Here is a 14,845-nt window from a genome sequence, read left to right on the forward strand (position 1 = left end):
TTCCTATTATAGACTCTTACTTTACAAATGAATAAACAGAAGTCCAAAGAAGGAAAATTACTTCCCTAAACATATGTAGCTAGGAACCCGTAGCCCTGGGATACAGGCTGTTGACTAGAGCACTTTAAACTGCACACCACACTGCTTCTCCTGCATCACAAACTGTGTCCATACACTGCCCAATCCCGGAGACAAATTAATCAGTGATAGATACAAACAAAACAATCACCAAAAAACCCCAATACTAGTTAATAGCTATTATAATTTCTAATCGGCTTGCCAAGTCTACTTTTTGACTGATTATGTGGAGTTTATCTATGTATGTATCTCCAACATAACCCTGAGTTTTGCCATACTGTATATGTATATAGATTTTATATACATTGAGTTGCATGTATATTTGCAGCATATGTGTGTGTGTGTACCTGAAGTCTGAAGATTGTACATTGGGATTTTATATACATTGAGTTGTATGTATATTTGCAGCATGTGTGTGTGTGTGTGTGTGTGTGTGTGTGTGTGTGTATCTGAAGTCTGAAGATTGTACATTGGGAAAGCTTCTTGTTGCCCTGTGTTTCTGAACCTCCATCTGGAAAACAATATCTGGTACATAATATATATGTTATGCAATGTATATGTGGGCTATTTAAAAACTAAGAGCACTATAATTGTCCTACAATAGATTTGCAAGTCTTAATTTTGAAGATGCTGATGTCCAAAGGGGGAAAAAAATTGAAAGATTCACGATGATGCTTAGAATAAGTATCCTTATGGGATTTTATTAAAGGTGCAGCATTTAGTAAATATTTTCGTCTGTGGAATCCTCCGCTATTGAAGAATAAATATTGATTATTTTTACTTTCTGGCCAAATCATTTTTATTCATTGCAGCAGTATTGTTAACAGTTAGAAATTTCAGCATTTTCCTCCTTTAAGATATGTTATTTTTCCAAGCCCTTGATTTTTGGAATTACACCAAACATTTCTGGACATATCATTAGTCATAGGGTAATTTTTAAAAAGTGACTCCTTTAATTCTGGTATGTTGTCCTTATGAATGCAATCCTTTTTCCCTGTTTAAATTATGGTCCTTGTATATTTTTAAATTAGTAAAAAGAATCTTTAGACTGTAAGACAACAAACATTTTTGTAGAACCACTTTGATCTCAGATCTTACATAATTACCATTATATTTCACAGTGAGCCAACCATATATTTGACTCGACTGACATGTTTTTACTCTTCGTACAAATAATCAAAAAAGAAAAAAAAAACCTTCTTATAGAAAAACACTTTTATAATGCAATTCAAGATTCTATTTAGTTCATTTTGATTTGTTTGTTTATTTGCTTTCTCCGGGGCAAAAATATACTATTTTCTTATTTTGGCTTAGAACATTAAGTCATGACTTCTGATCTTGCCAGATAGTAAAACTAAACAATTTTGGCTCTAGCCAAGTTTTTGGAAAACTCAAAAGAAATTTAGGTGCAACAGGGAGAGATGTTAGTAATTCCATTTGTTCAGCTCTTGCTTTTAGAGTATTCCCTGAATTTTGTTGAAGTCTGTTACTGCGTTGCTGTGAATCATTGCTGCCAACTTCCACCCTAGAGATGGCTATATTTCAGATGGGTGAAATGATACTTGTAAACAAGTTTATAATCATTGATAAAGCTTACCAAACAATTTTAAGCTCTTTAGAAACACACATTCACTATTATAGTTGCCTATTTCTTATTTAATTACAACTTTTAATAGAGACATGATGACTTTTAAAATGCAATTTATAACAATTCTACACTTAAGTTTTTTTCATGATGTTTATCTTGTTTTTGTAAGTTTCAGGTGTCAATTTATTTCTCCCTGGACATACTGGTTGAAATTTCACTGTTGACTATTCCAATGCACCCTTTAAAAATCCCTGAGAATATTTTTCTTTCAGGTTGACAACTGCCCACTCTGGGATCCAGGTGCAATATTAACAGTATGATGATTTTGTTCTGTTTTCTACACATGGCTTTTTCATACACTGTCTCTCAGAGATGGAAAATTCTGCCTCTTTTTTACATTTTATAGTAAACTTTCATCAGAATGACCTAAAACCAGGTCTTTTCATTCTAGATGGATCAAGATTATTCAAGATTCATCTGTAGTTTGCTTCCCTGAATATCTTGGTGATAAATTAATCTAATGTCTCTTTTTAGAGTGCCTACTTCATACAGAACATACACCAGCCACTGTGTGTAAGCAGCACTAAAAAACTGTGGTTTCCAATAAATGAAATCTATAGATGCGAGCAAGTGTCAGTGGGTCCCTGAAAGAATGTGCTAGAATCTGAGTAGTTTTGAGGTTTGTGGTGCTGTCCTTTAGAGTCAGGAGAGTATCTTCTTTCCATAAGATTAAAATAATATATAACGTTAACCCCTCTCCCCCTAAGGTTTTCCAACTGTACGGTTGCTCTTCTGACACAAATGCATTGGGCCCTCCCATACCTCCATTCAAAAAACAATGAAAAGACCCTTGTTTCTTAAGAGTTTTAAGTGCTGCAGCTAGTATCCATGAGGATAGCGAGAAAACATAGAGAACACAATGTTCTCCCCAAATTGAAAAGTTTTAAACATTGCCTGAAAATAATAAACACAATACCCTACACTTTTATAGTCATTTTAAGTTGGAAAAGTGTATGCACATCTATCATATTGTTTTACTCTCAGAATTAGTCTTGTAAAGGGAGAAGGGCATTCAATAATTGAGTGTCTATTGCCTGCTAAACACTGTGAAGTGATGATCCATGATACACAAGGCAATCCAAAGAGGTTAGACTTTCCTTGGGAGGATAAGACATGAACAGAAATAAATACAATAAAGATAGAATGTATCTTGTAATAAATAGAGGGAGGAAGGGACACTTAGAATTATGTTCCATACTATGCCAGGAAATGAATATGTATAATCTATTAATACCCCTCCCAACTCTATAGTAGCAATTTTATCAACAATTTATGGACTAGGAAATCCAGGCTCCCAGAATCTAAGTTCCTTGTCTCAGGAAGCTAAGTGCCCATCACAAGCTTTGTACTGAATTTCTGGCAATCAGAACATCAAGCAAGGCTCCTGACTCATCAGCCATTACCCAAACTTTTCCCATTAGATCAGGCTGGTTTCAGAAAAAATGCAGTATTAACACATCCACATTTTCTTCTCTTAACACCGTCCCTTCCATTCCAACAGCGCTGGTGTCCCTCAGGACTTGCCCTCAGGGCAGGTAAGGAACTTGTCGGTTGCCCTTGGTGAGAGAGGCTGTTTGCTTTTCTTAGCTGAATAGGACCAGAATCACCGCTGCGTTTGGCTTCTGAAGTTAGATAGACTAACAGACTGTGAGTGCCCAAGGGGGTCCTTTGGACGCCCACAGAGTGGCGATGGTGTCTCAGACTTTACGGAGACCTGTTTTACCTGTGAAGAAAACGAGGCTCAGGGAGGGGAAATGACTTGACCAAGGTCATACATTCGATGGTGGCAGATGTGGGATCAGAACCAGGTCTTCTGACTCCAGCCCAGTGCCTCCCAGGATCTAATTTATTAACCCCTGTGTTAGCTTTGGAATCTTTTATCCGCTTCCCTTTTTCCTGTCGTCTGAGTGGGGGATGTCATTCCAGTCTATTAGCAGCCTTCTCTCGTTTCAAAAAGGGAAGAGTGGATAAGGGGTTGGGGAAAAGTATGTTTTCGGCCGGCCAGTTAAAGGGGCTGATTTATTTCACCACCACTCATCCAACGCCAGCTCGGTGCCAGGCACTGGGCATCCACGGTACAGCAAAGACAGCTTCCAAAGATTGAAACTGGGTCTCTCCCAAGACTGGGCGTGCCCTGGGCCTTGACTGTCTCCTCTCGGAGCAGTCTCCCGCTGTCCCCAGAGCCCCCCTGCTCGAGGAACCTCCAGCACTGGGCGCCTAGCTCACGGCCTCAGCGCCCGCAGGACACGCCCCCGGTCACCACGGCAACCGGGGAGGTGCTGACCCTTGACCCCGGGCCCCGCCCGGCCCTGCCCCGCCCCGTCGCATTCCCGAGATCAAGATGGAGAAGAACAACCCGGAAGTGCCGCCGCCTGCCTGGTGCTAGGAGCCGCCGGCTCGGCTAGGCCGAGACCCGCGCCCGCCGTCCTTCCGCCAGCGGCCCACCCCGCGGTCCTTCCGCGCCGGAGCGGCAGCGTTCCCCGCCCCGGGTCCCACTCCACCCCACAGCGACCCGCCCCCGCCCCCAGGCCCGCCCGAGAGGAGGAGCCGAGGCGAGGGGGAGGAGGCGGGTGAGGTTTGCGAGAGGGAGCGAGGCCGCACGAGCCGCCGGCGGTTCGTATTACCGGGGTCGGGAGGAGGAGCCCAGCCGGGCCCGCGGACCAGCGCCGGGCGGGCGGGAGGCGCGGAGGAGGCGGGCGGAAAGCCCGGGGCTGCGAATTGGGGCGGGGGCGCTCTCCCACCTCTGCCGCCCTCCGTTCGGGCCTTGGCGGCCTGGCCTCACCTGCCCGGAGGCCTGGGAGCCACCAGTCGCCGCCGAGGGCCAGTCCCCGGGGCCGGCGGAGCGTGGAGGTGCGGACGCGAGGCGCGGGCCTCCGCGCGGAGGCCTGGACTGCGCGGCCAGGTGATGGTGGGCCCCTGTGCTTCTCCAGAGGAAAGGGGACCCCCAGAGCAGCTGTGCCCCCAGGCTGCCCCAGCAAGCCGTTTGGACATCAGCCGTAGGGAAGTCGGGCAGCTGTGAGTTTGCCTGTCTCCGTTAAGTGTCCTTAGGATGCAGTGATTTAAGGCATCAGGCTCTCCCTGCGGGAGGGGCCCTGCCTGCGCTGGTGAACTCGGTTCAGAGAAAAAGGACAGAATGATGCTTTCCGAGCAAGCCCAAAAGTGGTTTCCGACCCACGTGCAGGTCACAGTGCTCCAAGCCAAAGATCTTAAGCCAAAAGGCAAAAGTGGCACCAATGACACATACACTATAATTCAGCTGGGCAAGGAAAAGTACTCCACCTCTGTAGCCGAGAAAACCCTTGAGCCAGTCTGGAAGGAAGAGGCCTCTTTTGAGCTGCCTGGTTTGCTAATGCAGGGGAATCCAGAGAAATACATCCTTTTCCTCATAGTTATGCACAGGTCCCTGGTGGGTCTGGATAAGTTTTTAGGGCAGGTGGCCATCAATCTCAATGACATCTTTGAGGACAAACAAAGAAGGAAAACAGAGTAAGTTATGTAATTTATTTTGAATTGGGGGGAGTTTAACTATTATCTCATTTATGGATTTCCTGTTCTTGGAAATTATTTGTCTATCTGGGGCATTGGTTTTTGGACTGAAATATGACCCAGTTTTAAACACCATATTTGCATGAATCTGAAGTAAAAATAGCCCTTGTGAAGAAACATTTTTTAAGTGGAGTCTTTAATGATCCATTACTCTCTCATTTGTTTGAGGTAAACATCTTCAATAATTGAATATTTTGCGCAGGGTTTTAAGTAAACATTGTTTCACTACTTAATAAGAGGACTGGACCATAGTGTTGACCAAGTAAAACAACATATATGTAAATTGTTACAATCTTTAAACATTAACAGTTTTTCAGAAAATGGAACATCAGAAAATTAAGTCTGCCAATATGACGTCTTATATATATATATTTTTTTTTTAATTGAATTCTGAAGCTGTTAAGTGGTAAACTACCAAATTTAGAACTCAGTATTTTATTTCATAATTATAAACACAGTTGACTTTTATTTTAGCTCAAATTTAAGGGTCAGTACATCTTGATGGAGTCTAAAGCTATTAAAAGAGAAGTTTTAAAAGTATGTACAGATATCCTCAACCTTGAATGCAATTACTTCAAAGTTAGTTCTGTAAAGCCAGTGTGTTTAGACCATATTAAATGCTAGTCAGATTGGAGACAGTGATTAAATTCTTGTGATGAAGTGATTTAATGACATCTTCAATAAAAACATGGGCTTTTTAATGTGACTTACATACTTAGGTTAGATGTATTCTAATTTAAAAAACCATAATATAAGTTAAAACTAGGATATATGTCTTAAATTGAAAATAGTATGTTTTCTGAGATAGAGATACTCACCCCTTGCTTAAACTTATAATTTCTCTAGTCTGAGAGAACATTAAAGTTGATGTAATTAGTGAGAGAAAAATATAGGTTGAATTTATGAGGACTTCAGATTTCAAAAATAGCTTTGCTGTTTCAGTTATGACTGAAATTTATTTATGCTTTTAAGAACTTTTATAATAACTTTCTTGAAGTTCATGTTATTTTCTTATATTTTAAAACAGCCATCTCATGTTCTTTCTGTACATATCTTCCTGCAAGCTTCTCTTGGTTGGAGTTTTTATTGAAAAAAAATTTTTTTAATCAGGTCTTTAGTTTAATATATGTAGGGTAAAAGGGTAGAGAGATAAGTAATACTAGGAATGCTGGAGGAAAATGATAAATATTTGAAGAGATGAAAATATTTTAAAAGGAGAGAAAAGGGTTTAAAGAAGAGTGTAAAGTTGAATATATATCAATGATTTTAATAACACTGTTTGATACCTACAAAGTAGCATTCAGTTACTTCTGAGGAGTTCTTCATCAAATTTAAACTGAAAAATGGATAATCACCAAATAATTTATTTCAAATTGCCAATTTTAGATGACCTTACTAAATAATATTTAGAAGTGTTTTGAATGTAAACTTTTAAGTATATTGCATCTTCAAATTTCATACTGCATTTACCGTACTTTTAGTGTTAATGGATGATATACTACAGGCCTTCTCTGAAATATAAGTTTTCCGAGTGAAAGTAGGCCCAACTGTGTGAACCCAGAGATTCTGAGAATGAAATACGCTTTTAAAGTTTCTTCTTGTTTTACTCCTTATCTTTGGCAGCGTCACAATTACAATAAAGTTGGCTGTAAGCGATACTCCAATATTGTAGTCTCCCTACAGAAATTCTCTATTGGCTACTATATGAAATGGATTAGAACTTCGGGAAGGAAAATGCTTTTAAATGTTATCAGGAGCGCTTGTGATGTTACTGCATTCAAAGTGATTTTCATGTGTTATTAAATCCCTAACATTTTCTTTCTTTGTGGGTAAATGGGGACCACGTATTTGATGAGATCTCTTTATTGGTAATATTTCTAGTTTTTTAATATAGTTAATAGCTTCCTTTTCCAGCACAGCTGTACATATGGCCCAGTAAGAGACAGACTTGAGTCACCGGTGTGTTGCAAGAAAGATATTTAATATTCTGCACATTGTTGAGCCTTGTCAGCATATTCCCAAGTGCTTTTTAGAAAACCGGTATGAGTGATGAAGGCTACCAGCTGATTTAGAAGTCCCATGGAACTGCTGGGTGTGACAGTTTCTGCTCTTGACACTGAAGACAAGTATTTACAGCTTGTCTTCCAGTTGTGTTGTGACAGGCCAAGAAGTGTGGTGGCTAAAACTATCATTTTACTTATTTTTATACCTTGAAATTAAAAGCCTTTTTTTTTCTTTCAAGGAGAGGGGAAGAGGGGCCTGAGCCAGAACACTTTGAGTGGGGCATGGAAAGAGAACTTCTGTATCTCCCACTTTAATGGATGTCTGGGTTGGTTCTGGCACGAGATTTAAGGAAACAACACAGTATTTAATAATAGAATGGTAAAATAGTTCGTGCTGTTATGTAATACCGATTGATTTTTTTTTTTTTAACAGAAGTGGGTGATGTTGATTTTTTTTTTTTTTAATGCTCATGAAAAGTAGTAACCATCAGAGTCCCTAGAGTTAGGTATGACTCAAACACATGCAGATTTTAGGACTTTTGTGTGCAGCTCTGCAGTGCACCTGCGTCCTGGCCTCTGGCACCCTTACTGCCAATCTTGTCCCATTTCTGACCACACAGTACCAATTGCTTGGGAATAGTTCCCACATGTGTGGTGGTTTTTGAATATGGACCTGTGCCCACTAAAAATTGAACAGAGGCCATATACAGTTTAAATCCAGCACTCCAGAGGTGAAAAAAAAATCAGCATTAATCCACTAAGCCTCAAATGCTATGTCTTCATTTTATCTTTTTGAAGCCTGGGAAAACAAGTGCTATCTCTGGAATGATTCTTGAAGGTCTCATTAAGACTTCCCTATTATATCACTTTCAAAACAAAGCAGCTAGAGTTATTTGTCATGCCTATATTTTCAGTTGGTATATTAAAGTTCTTCGCAGTTGGGTTTTTGGAGGGTTTTTTTTTGACGAGGAGGAAGGAAAATACTGTTTTTACAGTTTATATTCAAACACTGACTTGCTTTATCCATTAAAGCTTACCTAAGTCTTTATCTTTCCTTACCAAAGAACAAAACAGTGCAACACATACACACACACACATACACACACACACACACACACACAGGGTTGTAGCATGACTGTTTTAAGAATATAGTTCTAGAAATGAAAATTCAGTAAACATTTATTTAGTGCAAGGCAAACTGCCTTCAAGGAGCTTACACTCTAGCAGGACAAAACCTACATTGCCTTCTTTGTTCGCTCTCATGTCTCCTGATTAAATACAGTGTCCTGTAAGGTACAACCTGATATGCGTTTAACCTTATTAACATATGTGATTCATTAGATACAAAAGAACTACTATTTTCATGCAGCTGTTATTCATCAATTTTGGCTATTTTCCTTGTTGACTCCAATCTGACATTGAGAAGTTACTTATTCTCTGTGCCTCAGTTTCCTCATATGTGAAATAAGGATGTTAGACTAGATGATTTATTTGGTCTCATTTCTAAAATTCTATGAATTTCGATTACCCTTACTCCCTTACATTTATTGGGTTATTGCTTCATTTTTTCCTCAGATTTGCTTTGATTTGTTATACACATGCAAACCCTATATGCTTGGAGTTTTTGTTTGGTCCGTTTTGTTTGGGGATTTGTGGGGTTGGGGGGTGCATTTCTTGCAAAGTGGATTCACCTATTTTCTATATAACCTGAGTTGTTAATAGAGCATTTCTCATGGGCCATCCATCGGAAGGATTTCTCCCCCATGGAAAATGCTCTGTTTCCCCAAACTGTGAGTTAATAATTGGGTATATAACCTTGTTTCATTTCCAGGCTTTTCGAGTGCTCAACTTTGTTTTGTTGAAGGTTCTCTATTCCACAGAATTTATTGCTGTAATTTTTTATTTCTAGTCTCTGAGTTTTCAAATTTCACCATTTGCCTCAGATAAGGGATTTTCTCTATTTAGGGTCTCATGTTAATGCTTTCTATTATAAAATATTCTCTTTTTAAAAAGTTGCTTGTTTTGATGCAACTAGATCTTAATTGATTGAATTGCTTCAAATTAAATAGAAAAAATTTCTCTTGCATGTTACTTGCTAAGATGTAGCTGGTATATGTATTATGTGCCAGTTTTCTTTTGCCTGGAAAGGCCTTTGAACCAGTCTTGCAATTGATAGTAAGTGTAGCTTCTTCTGGTATATCCTGTAAAATTAGATCAGAGTTCCTTTTGTAGCTAAGAAAATTTAACACTTGCAGAGCTGTATTTAAATGATGACCTGTCTCCGATAATATACGGATATATACGGGACGGATAATATACTTCATTGTTAAGTAATGTGAAAGCATTGTGGAAACTCTCTCCTAGGCTGGAGTTTGTAGTTTTTTTGGCTGTTTGCCCTGTAGACTGACCATTTGTGACACCAACAGTTGGAGAGGTTCTCATGGATAAAAATACTGTAAACAAAACCAAAATAAACTTTGCTTCTTACACATCATTTAAAAATGGGCAGTGTAATTCACTGAAGTGACTAAAAGCATAGGATATGGCTCCAGTTAAAATAAGTTTTATTTGGTATTGTCACAGTACCAATAGTTAATGAAACAAATAGATTCTAAGAGGAAGCATGTAAGCTTTCTTTTTTCATCAAAAACGCTTTACAAGATTTATTACTATTTGTCACTTCTTGCATTTTATTTAATTTGCATATTTTATTCAGGAAGAGGCTTTGACCCATTTTATATGAATGTAAATTTTATCATATGCGATTTTCTTGATTAGCAAACTATATGGAGTAGTCTCCCATATTATCAAAATTCTTTTAATAGCTTTTGCAGGGCAACTATTTTGAGATAGAGGCTAAATATTTATTATTTTATTAAAAAATTAGTCATCATTTTATGGTGCTCAAAAATAGTTTGTATTTATGAATTATTTCAGGGTCTCTATCTTAGTGTCCTTTAATGCTAAAAAATGTTCTTCAGCCATTAGCAACACTTACCCCAGATGGAAACATAATAGGCTATGGTTGGTAAGAATTTTTGATGATGAGTGATTTTCAAATCATGAAAGAAAAAGTTGTCTAAATAGCTTTTCAAAAAAGACTGATTCCTTCTGTATATGCCACATGACAGAGACTTATCTGTTTTTTAAATGAAGCATTGAATAAAATCAGAAGCACTCTGGCTGACAATTTCTCGTTTAGTGCTTAGATTGCCTTGATGTAGAGTAACTTTACCTAAAAAGCTGTTTGTATACAACAGAGCTCAATAATCCTCTCTTCATTACATGTTACAACCCAGTTTTTCCTTCTCTTTAAGGTGGTTTAGTTTAGAATCCAAACAAGGAAAAAGAGCCAAAAACAGGGGTGAGATAAAGGTCAATATTCAATTTATGAGGAACAATATGACAGCAAGTATGTTTGACTTATCAATGAAGGACAAAACAAGATCTCCTTTTGCAAAATTAAAAGATAAGATGAAAGGTAGAAAAAATGATGGGACATTTTCTGATACATCTTCTGCAATCATTCCAAGTTCTCACATGCCTGATGCCAATACTGAATTTTCAAGTAGTGAAATACAGATGAAATCTAAACCAAAAAAGCCTTTCCTTTTGGGTCCTCAGCGACTCTCTTCAGCGCATTCAATGTCTGATTTAACTGGGGCCCATGTATCCACGGAGAAGCTGAAGTCTGGCACCGTTGCTCAAACGCATCTTCTCGGACACCAGATAGGTTCCTTTGGAGCAGTTCCGGAAAGTGGTAAGTGACTCATGCATTCTTTCTTGTTGATCCTCCATGGTTTGAACTACCCTCTTAATTTTTAAAGTTTGACTTCAAAGTTAGAGAATAAAAATTGGGAGTTTCTTGCTAGTATTTTCTAAATTTAGTCATCAAATATTTATTGAGTACCTACTGTACTCAAAATTGGTAAGTTTATTAAAGGCAGAGCTTGTCTGCATTCAGTACTGTATTTATATTATTAGAGAATAAAAATGAGTCGTGGTTTCTTTTCATGGCCTGGCTTCTTTTTCTTAACTGCCGTTTCTCCTGTCTCAAAAGCCTGAAGCATAAATGAATATTCCGTTTCATCAGAAAGTTCCTAGAAAAGAAACCTTTAATGTTCAGAAGTAAGAAAGTAAATGTAATGCTAATGATGAAGAAAAGTCTGAGAATTTATAGCACTGTGATGCCAAGCAGAACCTTTAGTTTTGACATTATAATTTGTTTATGTGATTGTTTCTTTCTGAGCTGAGTAAATTACTAATTGTCTAGCAAGATACTAATTGTTATTAGCCTACATACCGCTGTACCTTAGCATTTTAAGGTTGTTTTCCTTGATTATTTTAAAAGGTTAATATCTTTAAATAGCTAATTGCTCTCATTCTAAAAACAGCAGTATGCACACAGAACATGTCAAATAGTGTGATGTAATGTGTCACTGATTATGTACTAACTACAAAATTGTTTGCAGGAAGTCTCAGATCTCCACACAGAAGAACATTAAGCTTTGATACTTCTAAAATGAACCAACCTGACAGCAGTGTGGGTGAAGGTGAATCGTCTTTCGGAAGACAAAATGACCCATTTACAAATGTGACTGCTTCATTACCCCAAAAATTTGCAACACTGCCAAGGAAGAAAAATCCATTTGAAGAAAGCAGCGAATCATGGGACAGCAGCATGAATTTATTTTCAAAATCAACTGAAGTAAGAAAAGAAAATAAAAGAGAAAAAAGGGAGAAAGTTAGCCTGTTTGAAAGAGTGACTGGAAAAAAAGACAGCAGAAGATCTGATAGACTTAACAATGGGGGATCTGATAGCCCTTGTGACTTGAAATCACCTAATGCATTTAGTGAAAATCGTCAGGACTATTTTGATTATGAGTCAACTAATCCGTTTACAACAAAATTCAGGGCTTCAAATATAATGCCATCTTCAAGGTAAGCTTAACGGGGGGAAATTGTGCTATTTTGGAAAATACTGTACTTGAAAGTATCAAATATCCTTTTTAAATTCCTTTTATTTTACTTGAAAAATAATTCTTATCTTATTTTTATAATTAATTTTGGAGCCGGGTAGTGTTGCATACATCTTTGGAATTGAACTTTTTATCTTAGAAGGATAAAAGATTCTTAATCCCCACTGTAGTTTATTTCTACTTATGTTAGCCAGAAGCTCACCGAAACTTACAGAGAAAACAGCATAGCTTTTGATGAGGCGTAGTGGGAGTGAATCACCAGTGGGTGTTAATTCAAGCCAGAAATTTAGGTGATAAGTTGTGTTTCTAGATGTTATTTTCTGGAGATTAGTTATGGACCAATAGCAGCCTATGGACTATTCTTTAAGAAATGCTGGCTTAAGTATTAATGGTTTTCATAATAGGTGTTAACCAGCCTTATTAAATGGCTATTTAAAGTAGTTTTTATTTGTGAATGTTTATCGGAATTCAGTAAACCTTGTGGGTACTATAAATACATCAAAGAGTATCTGTAATGATGACTTATAGAAATAATCTATCATGATAAGGTTTAGATTTTCAAAATCTGTTCTCAGTTATGTAATAGTACTTTTCTAATTCCTTAGTACAGGTTGGAACTGTATGGTTTAAATAAAATGATAGATTTTGCAGAAGTGAATGGTGGAATAGCTGATTAAGGAAACCTCAAGCAAAGAGTAAGATGAATTTATTGGAATCTTAAGCAGTCATCATGGAAGAGCATGGTAGACTGTTTGCCATGTAACATAGACGTTCTTTCCCAAGGCAAGGACGTATGGTGTTCAGACCCCAGTGGGAAACCTGGCTCAGTAGCTCTGTGACCTCTCTCAACCTCAGCATCTCCATCTTTGAAATAAGGAAAATGATATCTACTTGATAGGATTGGGAGACGATAAATGATAAAGTACATGGTACAAAGGCAGGCCCCAAATAGGGAACCCATAAACGGTGGTTGCTGTTTACATTGCCATGTCATACTTTGTTCAAGAACAGTGCTTTGTGTTGTCTTACTATAAACAGAAAATAGTACTAACAATTGCCCTTTTAGGCATGTGATCTCCTGCCTGTCTTCTGATCTTCTAAAACATGCATTTAGAGTTTTCCAGGGAAAGTTTGTGTTTCTTTTATCAATAAATGGGTATTTGTTGTGGCTTTAGAAAGTATTGTTCAGTTTTCTTTATAGACTGTACTCCAAAGAAATATGTTTTTATCATATGGTATTAATATTTTATTGAAGAGTCCATGGTTTTTTTATGCTATTCTCAAGCATTTCATTTTGGTATTTTACATAGTGTACTTCACATATTGCGGTTAAGTCTTAAACTACAGAGGTAAATAGAAATGTATTTGCTTTTTTCCCCTCTTTAACTGAACTTTTTTTGAAGAGGATTACTGTAAAGAACTGAGATAACTTAGAGATTGGATAATTTACATAATGTTAAAGTCAAAGAAAAGCTAGAAAAATGGGAAACAATAGGAAAATAATTTTAAATTATGGCAGCATATGGAAAAATAGGTGTCCTCAAATTTTTAATTGCCTTATACTTGGGCTTATTTACGTGGACCTAAAAATTAATGTTTTAAAAGTGAGTGTGGCATTTTGTGAAATTCAGGCTTTGTTTTGGGTTACTTCAGTATTAATACTGTATCAGAATTAGCTGTTTCATGATATTTGTATAAAATGATTGCAAATATGTGAAAAACAATAGGTTTTTTTTAATTTTAAGAATTTCTCTTCTTCATATTCATGAGATGCCAGCTATAAGAACAGAAACATTTGTAGATTCCTGAGAAGTTACTCTTCCTTTTTGTGTCACAAACCGTCTTTGTGATAAATGTAAAACATTTGCAATAAAGGGGTAGGTCTAATTAATAGTATAAAAAAAGAAGGATTGAATATAAATAGATCTAGGAAGAGAGTGCAGTTCAAATTCTTGGAAAGCAACTTTGTCTCGAGTGGAATTAGGAAGGATATAGTCTGAGGTAGTTTAGTCTATTCATATTTATCCTCCCAGTATCATTCCTCAGTTATATGGGACATTTTAGATTTCTCACCTTAACATCTAAACCAAATGCACTTTTGAAGCTATAGACTCACATCACTAGGACACATGCTGTGAATTATTTTTTTCTGTAGTGCTAAATCCATTTACAGAGTCTCCTGGACTCTTTTTTTTTTTTAATTTATTTTCATTAACTTATTTTTTTGGCTGTGTTGGGTCTTCGTTGCTGCATGTGGGCTTTCTCTAGTTGTGGCGAGAGGGGGCTATTCTTTGTTGCGGTGCGTGGGCTTCTCATTGCAGTAGCTTCTCTTGTCATGGAGGCGTGCAGGCTTCAGTAGTTGTGGCACGTGGGCTCAGTAGTTGTGGCTCGCGGGCTCTAGAGTGCAGGCTCTGTAGTTGTGGTGCACGGGCTTAGTTGCTCCACAGAATGTGGGATCTTCCCGGACCAGGGCTTGAACTCGTGTCCCCTGCATAGGCCTTTGGCAGGCGGATTCTTAACCACTTGCGCCACCAGGGAAGTCCTCTGTTGGACACTTGTGACTGATTTTTTTTTTTTTTTTTTTTTTGGGG

General features: G+C 37.9%; 1 protein-coding gene across 1 annotated transcript in view; it reads left to right on the forward strand.

Annotated features, from left to right (window-relative positions):
- Positions 1-4,562: 4,562 nt before the first annotated feature.
- RAB11FIP2 (RAB11 family interacting protein 2) overlaps positions 4,563-14,845 on the forward strand; it is a 38,013-nt gene continuing 27,730 nt past the window's right edge. Inside the window, exons 1-3 of the mRNA XM_007469586.1 lie at positions 4,563-5,212; positions 10,593-11,035; positions 11,748-12,216. Of these exons, the coding sequence (XP_007469648.1) occupies positions 4,860-5,212; positions 10,593-11,035; positions 11,748-12,216 (1,265 nt within the window). The 5' untranslated portion in view covers positions 4,563-4,859. The remainder of the gene's footprint in view (positions 5,213-10,592; positions 11,036-11,747; positions 12,217-14,845) is intronic.

Source organism: Lipotes vexillifer, unplaced genomic scaffold (assembly GCF_000442215.2).
Source record: "Lipotes vexillifer unplaced genomic scaffold, Lipotes_vexillifer_v1.1 scaffold240, whole genome shotgun sequence".
Taxonomy (NCBI): Eukaryota; Metazoa; Chordata; class Mammalia; order Artiodactyla; family Lipotidae; genus Lipotes; species Lipotes vexillifer.